Raw genomic sequence first — 13,813 nt, forward strand, 5'->3', positions numbered from 1 at the left:
AGGGTGGCATAGAAAGCAGGCAGTGATCTTGTGAGCTGCAGTCAGAGTGGACTTTGTGAAGCTCATCTTCTGCAGCATGAGGAACATGAATGCAGGGTATTAATAGTGGGAGCAATTAAAATTTGAGATGGATGAAACGTTAAAAAGTAAAATATCACTAGAATAACAAAGTACCTCTCATAAAAGGTTATCAAAACCATCAGTTCCACTGTAAAACTGTTTCTCTTGAATGTTAGTGAGAGCTGATACTTACTCTGCCACTTTTGTTTCTGGAAATATTACCCCTGCTCATTTGTGTTGCTGTCTCCTGGTTTGCCTTCTCTCAACAGTTGAAAATGGCTCATACAGTGTGTGGCAGTTTGCTTTTAAAGGCAAAGAGCAGTTTGGATTAATTTTGGCCATCCTTTACTGAGAGCCTCCCTCAAAACTAAAATTAAAATACAGTACTCTGTTTAAATTTGGAGGGTCTGAGTGTCTCTCTCGGTGATTATAATAACAAAGGGGAAGGAGGGCTGTGATCAGGCCACGGTGTTTGCCTCAGACAGTGATTCTTTTAGCACCTCAGTAAAAGAAAGACAACAGGGGAATCTTTGTGTTGAAATCCCACTGAGGCTGGAAGCCTCTGAGCTGCTACAGCTCCAGCACTTATAAATGACTGTAGGCATTTGCATAATGCAGTTGTCAGTGAATTAAAATGATTGGGAATTTTCACCGAGGAGGTGGCAGTGTGACCTGGCAGTGCCCCGTTCCCGGCTCCCAGTAAGTGATGCTCATGGCTCTGTTACTGCAGGCTGCACTCCTGGGGAAACAGGGCTACTTAACAACACATTTATCTCCATTTCTCCATAGGTTTTCTGAATGCTGTGATAAATGGATGCATTTAATAAACTGGAAATTAAAATGTGAGATAAATAGTGGTATAGATGGGGGTTGAGAGAGGCAGCAAAAAACCATGAATAAATTATTGGCTGCTAGTCAAGTACTTTAATAATTGACTCGCTGATGGTAACTTCTCCCTCCTTTTTCTATCCCCCCTCCCCTGCTAAAGAAGTGCCTGAGTAATGAAATTACATGTTAATGCACTGAAAGAGTCTTCCTTTTTTCCCTTCTACGTTGACATAGTATCTTTTGATTGAAGAAGGTTAATTAATACTCATTTAGCTGTATTTGTTCAGTGCAAGGGTGGCCGTCGCAGTTGCAAAGCATGAATGAAACAGTGCCATATGCAGATTTGGTTGAAGTTTTTCCTCTTTCTACCAAAGAATGCTTTCAAAGGTGAATTAGAGGGCGGATGATGTTTTATCACATCCTTTTACTTAAGGATATGCTCAGCCAAGGTCACTCAGCCCTTCTTCCAGAGCAGTTTGCTTTATGCAATACCATTGCTTCTCTGCAACATTCTGAAATGGCTAATGGCATTTCACAGGCATGCTAGCTTGCATGGGACCAAACCAGTAATAATTTGGATACCAGCAGGGAATGGAAGTAAAAGCAGGAGTAGTAAAAGGCCTGTAAAGGATAGGTTGGGACCGGAAAGGTGAAATAAGTAATGATGAGTGAAATAAGTTACGTATCGCACATAGATGTTGGCCTAAGTGAAATGTGGTAAAATGTTCCTACACTCAGTCCCTATTGCATATGGTTTTCTAATTAAAAAGGTTACTTCAGAAATCCCTGACAAATGAAGAGAAAAGAATCTTGGTGAAAGATGCACTGAGGTAGAAACTATTAGGGGAACTTTAAATGCTGCAACATTTCATGGTAGGGTAATTTTTAGAGGTGGTTGTTCTGGAGCAGATCCTTGATGGTGACAGAACCAAGGAAAAATTAAGTAGTTCTGATACCTCCCATGCCAATACGCAATTGAGCTAGCTGCAGTCTGGGTGACCTGGTTTTTGAAGCCTTCTTTCTCTATAATGTTCCCTTATTCAGACCTGCTCCAGGAAGTAAAAGCTGAGTTTCTCTGGGACACCATCTTTTATTTAGGAAGAAAACTATAGTTCCTTTAGGTAAAGCATAAGAGAGAGGAAGGTTTGACATGCCAGACAGCACTGATTGTCAAGTGCTCATCTTAACAGTGCTCATCTTGGGGCTGGGCTTTAGCCATTCAACCTTTGATGAGTTACTTCTGTACTTCTGCCATTGCTCTTTTGAGATCTTATCAGACCTATTTCTACAAATACCTGTATGTTAAATATGCAGGAGGATTTAACTCAATGAAATAATTAGTGTTCCTTGTATGTGCATGAAGTAATTAGTGTTCCTTGTATGTGCCTAAGTGTTCTCAGTTTCAGCACTGTATAATCTTTATAAAACTCTTAAAGGAAGCACTTACCATTATTTGTGTATTTGTTTTAGGCAGGAGATTGCCTAGAAAGCATCCCCCTGTCGGTAACATTGCATTTCTACTCGGGTTGCCCAGCTTGGCCCCTGTTGCAGCATGGGGAGCTGGGTGCTGCTGAGCTCTGTGCCCCATGTGTGACACAGGGCACTGAATAATTTTGCCCCTGGCTGACTTCAGAAGGCAAATGGCTTTGGCTCATTTATAAATAACAAGGGGAACACAGAATAAAAACTCAGGACAGAGAAGGTTGAAAAGAACAACCTGCATTTTTCATTCTTGAATCCAGTTGTTTTGGAATACCTTGTAGCTCCTGGCAGCTTCCAACTTGCCTAAAGCATTGATCTTTCAAAAAAGACAGAAAGACCAAAGCATTCACGAATATAATTTTCTGCTCTGCGAGCAATTTATTATACTAAAGATTTTTGTCAGGTTTGGACAGATCTTTGTTTCTTAGTTCTCAATTATCAATTCACATATTCCTTAGAGAACAGGAGCCACTTAAGTTAAAGACCTTGTCAATGAGTCAACTGAAGGGTTAACCTTCCAAATGGGCCCATTAAATGTTTCTGTCCTGTAATATTTCATCTCTTGCTCCCCACAGCTGAGGCATAAGCTTGGTGCATTTCAAATTAAATTAGATTGTGTAAGCCAGGTGTCTTGGCAGTAAAATCATGTGCAAGCCATTTTTATCCCATTAACATTGGTGTTCATCAAGGAATTGTGTTTTTCTTTCTGCACACTCTAGGTAAACCAGTAATGATTATAACTGAGTACATGGAGAATGGCTCCTTGGATGCTTTCCTCAGGGTAGGTGATTTCTTCAAAAGCTAAGGAGATTTGATACTGGGAAACATATATCTTTTCTCCTTTTCTTTTTTCTCTTCCTCTTCCTCTTCCTCTTCTCTTCTCTTCTCTTCTCTTCTCTTCTCTTCTCTCTCTTTTCTCTTTTCTCTTTTCTCTTTTCTCTTTTCTCTTTTCTCTTTTCTCTTTTTTCTCTTTTCTCTTTTTTCTCTTTTCTCTTTTTTCTCTTTTCTCTTTTTTCTCTTTTCTCTTTTCTCTTTTTTCTCTTTTCTCTTTTCTCTTTTCTCTTTTCTCTTTTCTCTTTTCTCTTTTCTCTTTTCTCTTTTCTCTTTTCTCTTTTCTCTTTTCTCTTTTCTCTTTTCTCTTTTTTCTCTTTTCTCTTTTCTCTTTTTTCTCTTTTCTCTTTTTTTCCTCTTCTTTTCTTTTTCTCTTATCTTCTCTCAGTTCTAAAGAAATTATGTTTGTACTTGGGAAATTCTGTTTTCTGGTGTTGCTTCTATCGAAAACCAGAATAAATATAAAGTGGAAAAATATAAAAGAAATTAATTTTTAAAACAGTAGGATCTTAAATAATCCATGTTTAATGTGAACAGTTCTGACTTGCTCTGTTTTTGAAAGCACTGCAGTGCTTGTAGACTCATTAAAATCAGATTCATTGCAAACAGGATACTGCATCACTGAAAGCTGTGACAGAACCTCTGGGTTTTTGCTTTACTGGTGAATTATAGACACTAGTGAGGAGAGCGAGGAAATAACATTACATTTTATTTGAGAGAAGATGGGAATCCGCAGCTCTGCTCTTTGCCAATTTCAGCAGTGGCAATAAGGTAGCTTTTAGCTTAATGCTCTGTGATTTTGCTCCTTTCCCCATATGCAGAAGAATGATGGCAGATTCACAGTCATCCAGTTGGTGGGGATGCTCCGTGGCATTGGCTCAGGGATGAAGTACCTGTCTGACATGAGCTACGTGCACCGGGATCTCGCTGCTCGCAACATTCTGGTCAACAGCAACCTGGTCTGCAAAGTGTCTGACTTCGGCATGTCCCGGGTCCTGGAGGACGACCCTGAGGCAGCTTACACCACACGGGTAAGGAGGGAAGGAAAATAGCCATGTTGTCATGCCTGCACGTTGGTTTTGTCTGACTGTGTGGGAGGTGTCAGTGGTTTGTTTTAAAATAGTCTCAGTCACAAGTGAAAACCTAAATCACAACCTAAAAGTAAACATTGGCCCAGGCTCCATAGCTCCTATAAATGGATGTGCTGTTGCTGCTACAGCAGTGGCCACAGCAGTATTTCTTTTCTGAGGATGTGACCCATGTATTCCTCTTGTTCCTTCATCATGATAGAGCACGTGACAGGAATCTGGTGCCAGAAATTAAAGCCTGGACTTCAGTTCCTTCTGATACCTGCAAACATGGTTTCCACATGGCTGCTCATGCTCACGCTTGATACAGCAGGTGTAGATACACCACAGAAAAATAAAAAGATGCATCCACTTTTGCCCATCACAAAGCCAGTAATAAATTTGGCCTAAATGATTTGGACTGGGAAACGTGTTAGGCCTGCATTCCCATTTTTTCTTTCCCATTTTATCTATATTTCAGCATCCTGCTGTTAGGTAATTTTGCTAAAGCTATTTTGATATGCTGCACATGGAATAGGGCTAATGCAAGTATTCTGGCCACAAAACAACATCCCAGCCATTACCAACCTTTGTACCAATACCTCTGATATCAACTTACACGTAAAGAGAAAAATGTCGGTTTATTAAGTCTCCTTTTTTAATTGCTTATTTTCTTAGTTTTTAAATATCTGCCATTCTCCATCTGTTCTCCCTAGTGCTGAGTTTGTTTGCAGCACTCAGATCTTGCTGTTTAATCCCAACACTCATCCTTTAATGGATTCACAGCTCATTACAGGGAATGATAGACTCCTATAGTATTAAATGCTGGCCAGCCTTGGTATTTCTCACTCATAAGGGTGGCAAGTGGAAGAAGCAGAAGCAGAGGTCTGAAAAACTGTATTCAGGGAAATCAGAGTTTAGACAAGCACACAAGGGCAAGACAGAAATGACTGAAAAGCTTCTCTTTGAATTCAGCAAATGAAGATATGGTATTGTTGACTCTCAGGAGTAAACTAGAGAGAGTCAATGACATTTGCTTTACAGTCATTGTCTTCATTTGCTATCAGTAATGAAGGATCAGGGATATTTGGATTAACTCCACTGTGCTTAAGCAGCTAAATATAAAGAGCTTATTGACAATTTTCAGAGTGACAACCATGTATAAACAATGTCAGTGCATCTGTGTCTGAAAGGAGGAATAAAGCTTTTGCATAACCAGAGAGGCTGCAATAGAATGCAGTTTTTTAAAGCAACAATTTTAAGAAAATTATATGTTTTGTTCCTGTTAGTAACTCAATATAAGTGAGAGCATCTTGTAGTCACCAAGGCACATATTGCCACAACCTGATTCACAAAGGGCCTGATGCAAAGGCTGAAGCAGCCAGGGGAAGGACCCCTTTTGATTTCCCTTGGTTTTGGAACCAGTCCATATTAAACACTTGAGAGATATAGTAGAACAATATACTATTAAGTATGCACACACTGCACTCAGTTATGGATAAAAGCTATCTAGGAGATGGCTGGGAAAAAAACTACCAAAATAAACTTAATCAAAGAAGCATAAAAGCAAATGAAAAAAAAAAATCCAAAAACTTTTGTTCAGCTTAAGTCATTCCCCAGATGGAACTGCAGGAAACCAAAAGCTCAATTAAAAACACCTTGCATATTAGCATAAACAAAAGGAGAAATCTCTGGCCTGGGATCACTCAGCTAAGGCAAAATCAGATAAACAGGATGGAGTGAGTTCCTTTTTAAACAGTGTTGTACCTCAGTGGCCCAAATCAGATGGCCAAGTGTTTTTATTTGTTTAAAAAAAAGTATTGTAAGAAGAGGCAGATTTCTCCAACAGGTGTCAAAAGCAGCCTTGTACCCTGGTTTGGTGTTGAACTACTCCTCCAGGGTCTGGGAGCCCCGAGGCTTGCTTGCCTTCTCACATCTCTGGCAGGAGTTGGGCTATTGCCCATGAGAAACACCACTGTATTCATAAATCTTCCCAGTTTGTCCTCTCTTTATTTTACCTTTTTGAAAAGCAAAATGGTTATAATCCCATTTTTCTGAAACAGGCCAAACAGGTCACACAGGCAAGCAAGGAAATAGTAATTAACAGCATGTACTTATTTGTTTTGTCAACTAAATCTCTAATATATACTTTGTAAAACCCCTGGCTTGTTCTCAGGCTTCAGCATAGCCCTAAGCAGAGATCTCTTGGAGGGCTGATAAAAACACATTTAACAATTTACTGGTTCTCCTCCTCGTGACTAAAGCAAACAGATGGGCAGCATTGCCTCCTGGTTGGATCTGACAGCTTTATGGCAAGCAGGAGAGAAAGTGGATGAGATTTTCAGAAGGGTTCTGGAGCTGTACACAAAAAACCATGTTGTACTTTGTATCCGTAGAACAGTGTCAGCCACACACACCACTGCATCAGTGACTCACCAGCCTGTGGTTCCTTTCCTTGGTGGCAGGGTGGCAAGATCCCCATCAGGTGGACAGCTCCCGAGGCCATCGCCTACCGCAAGTTCACTTCGGCCAGCGACGTCTGGAGCTACGGCATCGTCATGTGGGAGGTGATGTCCTACGGGGAAAGACCTTACTGGGACATGTCCAACCAAGATGTGAGTGTCCTCCTGAGCTTCCCCTGCCTTTCCCTTCCCCATGGCTTCATCTTTGTCCTTAGATGTCTGCTGATGTGTTTCTGTGGCAATTGCTATATAGCTATAAGATGTTTATTCCAGGCTTTTAAAAGGATGTCATGGGTGATAGGCTCCTGTTTTCTCAGGGAACCTCTCTGGAACTAAAGTTCCTTGAGTACTTCAAACTTTGTCTAAGCTCACAGAATAGGGGATTCTCAAGTTAGGGTTTATACCTTGTGCATGGGTTTTATTTGGTTTGGTCTTTTAAATGTAAAAAAACATAGCAATTAAAGAAAAATGGAGGAAAGGGAAACTAATATATTTAAACTGTCAAATTGCAATACTGTCAAGAGAAGGAAAATTTCAATGTTCATATTATATCTCGGGTTTACTGAATGTCTTTAAGAGAAAAACACTTGAATTTGAATGGGCTTCCTATTGATAGTTACTTCTTGAAGCTCCACTGTGCTTATAACTCTTCCAGGTGATTTCATTTCTTGTAGGATATCTCAATCAAAGCATAGGAAATCCAATTCTGATCATCAGACAGAGCATCCTTGTGACAATGGCATAGATGTCCCCTGAGGGCATTAAAAAGCAGCTTTTATAAATGACCATTCTTAAATTATGCATGTCCTGTTTAACCGTGCCATCTGGACTACTTCAATGTGTTCCACGAGGGTCTGTGCACAATGGCTGCTGTTCCAGAAAAGTATTTAATAATAATGCTAATAAGAGCTTTTGCTAATAGAATTTTTATTAAATGAAAAAAAAATCCCAATGAAAATGAGTCTTAGATTATCTGTAATTCTTTTCCCAGGGGATTTAGAAGCAAGTAGGGGAAGAAGAAAATGGTAATCTGAATATACAGCCTTGGGAGTGGTTAAGGCATTTTACAAGTCATCTGCTTTCTTCTGTAGAGCTGAACATTTTCAAAGAGTGTCTAGATGCGGATGGCATTTAATCTAAATGGGGGATATAATTTTAATTTCCTTCTGATGTGAAACGTCTCTTCTGGCACCCAATCTTGCCTTCCTTTTGCTAACAGGAAGTCATCAAGACTTAGCAAGAAAATAAAACACCAGATGTGTCTCGGTTATATCAGGCATGTCTGCACAGCGCGGTGGTGCTCGCTGCAACAAACAGCTGCTTTTATTAGAGCTGTTTATGTTAGGCTGGTGTTCACTGAGACTGTGCACTGCTAGACCACGCTGAAAAGCTGGCTTGAACAAGATAGGGAAAGCCAATATTACTGTCTGTGCACACTCTTTACAGTCCATAGCATAGACATGCTTTTTTTTCTTCCTTAATGATGGCAAGAGCAGTGTTTCTCACAACAAAGCAGAAGTGGACTTCAAATTATACTCAGTGTCCATTGAATCAAGAGAAATCAAAAGGAGCTTCATACTTTCTGGAGGAGTGAGAGCCACTTTATTTGTGGTCACTGAATAGCTGCTAATAATGCAAGCATGTCCCTCACCTTGTCCTCCCAGTGGATTTTAGCCACTAATTGGACAAGTCCAGAAGGAGAGAATTCAGTGCAACTCAGTCTCTGAGCACTCCTGGTCTCTAGTCTCATCGTGAGTCCTGCCAGCAGTATCATATTGATTAATTCAGATCTGAAGGCTCCTGGGTCATGTCCCTGTCATGTCAGAATTGAGTTCTGGTTATGTCCCATTCTCCTGAGCCTCTGGAGAGCTTTTTAGAGGGTTTGAAGTGATTTCAGTCTGCGTTTCTCTGGGTTCTGTTAAATATGAAATACATACTTAAGATGTGTTGGACTTCTGTAAAGCTGCACAAAAGGTTTCCTATCTCTGCATTTCTTGGCTCAGAGCATACAGCAGTGAGAGAACAGGTTCTCTGCAAGGCCTCTCTTACTGACAGAAATGAGCTAGCCTGGGAGGACAGGGGGAGGGAGAGATCTGCTGTATCTTAAAAATGATGGGGAAAATACACTCTCAACATACTGCACCCGAAACTGACTGATAGTAAAGAGTTGCTGTAGAGCTGTTGCTTCTCCAGCCCTCTGTCCAACGAGGCTAGTTGCTTATTTCTAACCAGGGCTCTTCTGTCATCCCTGTATCCCATGTGCTTTTTTGTGACAAATTGCCCTGCTGTATCTGATGTCTGCTCTGGCTACACTTTGAGTTTTGAGTTGTTGAGGAGAAATGACAGTTCTGAGACCACCAGCTGTCTTGAGTCCGAGTGCAATTTTCTGTGTTGTATCACTTAACTGGGGATTTGTCACCGTAGTCGGGATGGTCCTAGGATAAACGGTACTCAGCTGGTGGACTGAGCCGTGTCTGATGTTCTCCAATGTCTTCCTAATTGTGCCGTTTGCAGGTGATCAAAGCCATCGAGGAAGGGTACCGGCTGCCCCCGCCCATGGACTGCCCCATCGCCCTCCACCAGCTGATGCTGGACTGCTGGCAGAAGGAGCGCAGCGACCGGCCCAAATTTGGGCAGATCGTCAACATGCTGGACAAGCTCATCCGCAACCCCAACAGCCTGAAGAGGACAGGCAGCGAGAGCTCCAGGTCAGCCGTGCTCTGTGACATACCAGGGAGCGCAGGGGAGGTGGCACACGGGAGTGCGGGTGGCACACGGGAGTGCAGGTGGCACACGGGAGTGCGGGTGGCACACGGGAGTGCAGGTGGCACACGGAGTGCGGGTGGCACACGGAGTGCGGGTGGCACGCAGCTCCCAGGGCCAGCCTGCACAGCAGCTGCTGCTCTGCATAGGTGAGCACAGGGCTCTGCTGGCTCCGTGTGGCCCCCGGGGCACCCAGGCTCACCAGCCCTGCCAGGAGGAAAGGGGAGTGAGCAGAGCTGCTGCTGGATCACACCAGCACTGAGCGAGTTTCCAGCACAGCCTGAAGCACGTCCTGATGCAGGCAAACTGTTGAAAAGCAAAGTTTGCTGCTTCTTTCCCCTTTTCCCCCTAGTGAAAGGGCTTGAGTGGGTAGGGTCACCTCAATCAGTGCAGCTAACAGGAGTGATGTGGTTTTCTGCAGGAAAAGCACATCATCAAGTTTTATAAACCCTAGATTTGTGTAGGATTTGCAAATGAGCGTTACAGCATTACAGCCAACGCCTCGCGGGCATTGGGAAGGTGTGGATTAATTTTTATGTGAATTTGAATTTAATTTTGTGGAAAGCCAGTTTCATGTCTCCACCGATCCCACATTACATTTGTTTTGTTTGCTAAGCATGGTGTACCTGGTACGTGCAAGAGAAGTGCAGCAGGAAGGAAAACTCCCAGAGTTGTAGGATAAAACCAAAATAGCTTTGTTGGGACAGATCAGCAGTTTGTGTAAGCTGGTGAAACACTGCTGAAGTAATAGGAGCTTTACTGATCTCTACCAGCTTTGGTCCATTTTTTCCAAATGTCTCTGCTTTGTCAGGTAGATTTGCTTAGAGCAAATATGGGGAAAAAGTTTAAAAGAAACAAGGAAGATAATAGAAAAATGTTTTTTAGTAGGAGGAAAGGTACAAAAATATGCATTAGACAATGCAAAATTAAATTTCGTGAATCAGTGGGGAAGTAACAGAGATTCTCTCTCAGCCTCCAACAGAACAACATCCTTTTTTAAGCTTGTATGTCCCTTAGTGAGTCTTGCTTACAATGTATGTCACCAGAAGAGGGATCATTAACCGTGTGAGGCCACCATCGCCACCTCTTCCAGATTGCCCTTATTGCGCTGGGAGCCTGGCAAAAATGTATCCTTCCTCAAGGTGTAAATAATTTACACAGTATGATCTGCTGTGATCATTTGGTTGAAGAATCACAGTATGAACTCCTCCATTTTGCTTTCTTTTCAATTTACAGGTGCTCTTTGAAAATATATAGGTTTTCCAATAGTTAATAACCTGCTCAAGGTCATTCTCTGTTTGTGTGTAAGTTAACAGCCTATTCAAGGTCATTTCACGTTCATGGCTGTTTATAAATATTTTTATTTTCTTCAGAATAGGAATTTCAAATATGCATATAACATTATTAATATATGACTTTATACTTAAAGCATAATTATATATAAATAGGTTACCATCATTGGTCTTGTGTTAGATAATGCAGTAAAAGAGTTGAACCAAGTATTGCCAGCGTGTACTCCATGCCTCAGGCAAGACCTAACCATGCTATTGCATACCTAGTCTTTGATGATGTGCATTTTCAAATAAATTGCTAAATGATAATTGTTTTGATTAGATAGATAACAGTAATTTATAGTGTTTTAATGAAACTGTGACTTATGATATACATGAAATAGTAAGTGCAATATTAATAAGAGAAGAAAATGTTGTAAAAATAATTATTGGCAAAACTGCGCAAGGCAAAATGAGACGCACATTCCACAGTGCAAACAAAGATCAAAGCTCGTGTGATTCCCGCCACTCCTGGCACACACTCGGTCAGGAATGGATTGATTAAAGAGGGGATTAACTCCCTGCTGTCCTGAGTTTGATTGAATGCACTGAGCAGACCTGGCTAGAAACAGGAGTTATCTGAACCTGCCCAGAGTTTTACCCTCCAAACCAGTCTGGCAGGGTGTGAGCTCCCAGTTCTTTGCACATACTTCAGCAGTGTTTCTATAGCTGCTGAGCTGAAGTCTGACACACACAGGCTTGGCAAGGTCTGGCATTGCTGCCCATGAGACACAGACCCAGTAGGCCAAATGCCTTCCAGCACTGCCATCTTCTTTGTTTTGAGGAGTAAAAGCATTTTCTGTGAGCTTGGTTGTATCTGAGATGTAAATCATACGCTGTATTGTGGTTCAAATTAGATCTCAAACCAAAAATAGAAACCTCAGGTCAAATTCATTCTTAGCAAAAATTGGCCCATTACTTTGCATCTTGTTCAGTTTCTTGCATTGATCTGAGTTGATGTGCAGAGCCACCAGTTTCTTTGGGCACAGCCTCTTGCCCTTGCTTTCCCTCATCATTGAGGTTAATTGCTGCAGACACCAAACTTGGATTTGTGGTTCGTGATCCAGCTGACACCGTTTCTCTGTCCTTTCACTGTTTGGCATCCAGACCTAGCACAGCCCTGCTGGATCCCAGCTCCCCTGAGTTCTCGGCGGTTGTTTCTGTCAGTGACTGGCTCCAAGCCATGAAAATGGAGCGATACAAGGATAACTTCACAGCTGCTGGCTATACCACCCTAGAGGCTGTGGTGCATATGAACCAGGAGTAAGTACTCAGCGATATAACAAAAAAACTGGTAAATCTGGATTTAATCAGCCTCTCTTGCTTTGTGCTGCATATCATTACAGTCATTAAAGGAATGGAATGCCTTTCATTTGGATGGAGGATAACTTTAAAATGCCTCCACAATGCCTCCACTTATTTAATTAAACATTTCTGTACATCTGCTTTTGCTAATGCTGCTTGTGGTTGACACTCAATATTCTCTGCACCAGCATCTGAGCCACCATTCTCAGCCCCTTGTTCTTCTCTTGCCTTCCACAGGGACCTGGCCAGGATCGGGATCACGGCCCTGGCGCACCAGAACAAGATCCTGAGCAGCGTCCAAGCAATGCACACCCAAATGCAACAGATGCACGGCAGGATGGTTCCCGTCTGAGCCAGCACTGAATAAACTCAAAACTCTTGAAATTAGTTTACCTCATCCATGCACTTTAATTGAAGAACTGCACTTTTTTTACTTCGTCTCCTCGCCCGTTGAAATAAAGATCTGCAGCATTGCTTGATGTACAGATTGCGGAACCCGAGCGTGTGTGTTGGGAGGGGCCTCCAGAAATGACAAGCCGTCATTTGAAACCAGACCTGGAACAAATGGTTTCTTGGAACATACATCTCTGTTGATCAATGATATGTAAAATACATGTATCTATATAAATATAAAGTCACATACAAGTTTTGATGCTATGTTTGCTGCCAGATACTGTGCTTAAAAAACAACAGCATTACTTTCCTTCTCCCTGTGACCTGTAGGATTACAACCATAGTGTTTTATTTGTGGGTGAAACCACCGTTGTGTATCTTTCACTGGAATGAAGAATCTGCCCTAGGATATTCTTTGCAGACTTGATGCATCACTAACACCTTGCAAAAACCTCAGTGAGAATATCATGTGGCTAATCAGTGCCTGCCAATTAGTGATCTACCCGTTTATGGGCTTGAGATGTGAAGTGACCCACCCTGCGGATTACTGGGCAAAACTGGACTTCTGGGGAGGTTCTTGGCTGTTGTGCCATGCTGAAGCCTATTATTGAAAGACTTTTGTGACCATCTTGCCAGTACTCAGCTGTGACAATCGTGGCTGTGGAGCTTTCAGACTTCTTTTCTCTTTCAAGAAACTTACTCCCTTTGCCTCTTGGAAGGTCAGTGGAAGTACTGTGTCCAACATATTCATGGTGCTTTATTTTGTAAGCTGTGCCAGGATTTCATCACTGTTGGGGGAAATAAAAACTGCTGTGGTATGTGTTATTTGGGGTTCCTAACTGGTTTGTAAGAATCTGTGCTGGTTTCCCAGACTAATTGCTGAGCCTTTCCCATTGTTTGCTCTATTTGATGGCAGTGAAAATTGCACTGTCTCAAATTGCTCCCAAGCTGTTGCCTGGTAGGGTGTGCAGACAAGGTGTAGGAGTGTCTTAGGGCTCAGCTCAGTGCTCAGAGCTTGACCTCATTTCACACTGACAGCAGTAGGGATGCCCTTATTTTGTGGTTGGAAAAACTCAACATGAATGGATGCCACAGTGTAAAGTACAAATACTCATAAATGCACCAAGAAGAACCAAAGACTTTTCCTGCATTTTCATGAACAGCAGTAAAAGCAGTATTTGGGTTTTAGAAAGATGTGTTTCAGTTGTGGTGTCAGTGGTTTTATGGGAAGGGGAGCAGAAAAAAATGGGATAGAGCATGCAGACTTGCAGGTTTTGTGCAATATGGGTGT

At 42.0% G+C, this 13,813-nt stretch overlaps 1 protein-coding gene and 1 long non-coding RNA gene across 4 annotated transcripts in view; both read left to right on the top strand.

Moving 5' to 3' along the window:
* Window positions 1-13,813, top strand: part of LOC137479575 (uncharacterized) — a 335,528-nt gene that overhangs the window by 243,531 nt on the left and 78,184 nt on the right. The window lies entirely within an intron of this gene.
* Window positions 1-13,813, top strand: part of EPHA4 (EPH receptor A4) — a 103,952-nt gene that overhangs the window by 86,637 nt on the left and 3,502 nt on the right. For 2 of the 3 annotated variants that reach the window (XM_068200987.1, XM_068200988.1), the window contains exons 12-17: window positions 3,090-3,151; window positions 4,023-4,232; window positions 6,734-6,883; window positions 9,245-9,438; window positions 11,932-12,087; window positions 12,367-13,241. In XM_068200987.1, coding sequence (XP_068057088.1) covers window positions 3,090-3,151; window positions 4,023-4,232; window positions 6,734-6,883; window positions 9,245-9,438; window positions 11,932-12,087; window positions 12,367-12,481 — 887 coding nt within the window. In that variant the 3' untranslated portion in view covers window positions 12,482-13,241. Of the gene's footprint in view, window positions 1-3,089; window positions 3,152-4,022; window positions 4,233-6,733; window positions 6,884-9,244; window positions 9,439-11,931; window positions 12,088-12,366; window positions 13,246-13,813 lie in introns of all 3 variants that reach the window. The other variant, XM_068200986.1, reaches the window with a different exon arrangement.

This window comes from Anomalospiza imberbis, chromosome 10 (assembly GCF_031753505.1).
Source record: "Anomalospiza imberbis isolate Cuckoo-Finch-1a 21T00152 chromosome 10, ASM3175350v1, whole genome shotgun sequence".
NCBI classification, from domain to species: Eukaryota; Metazoa; Chordata; class Aves; order Passeriformes; family Viduidae; genus Anomalospiza; species Anomalospiza imberbis.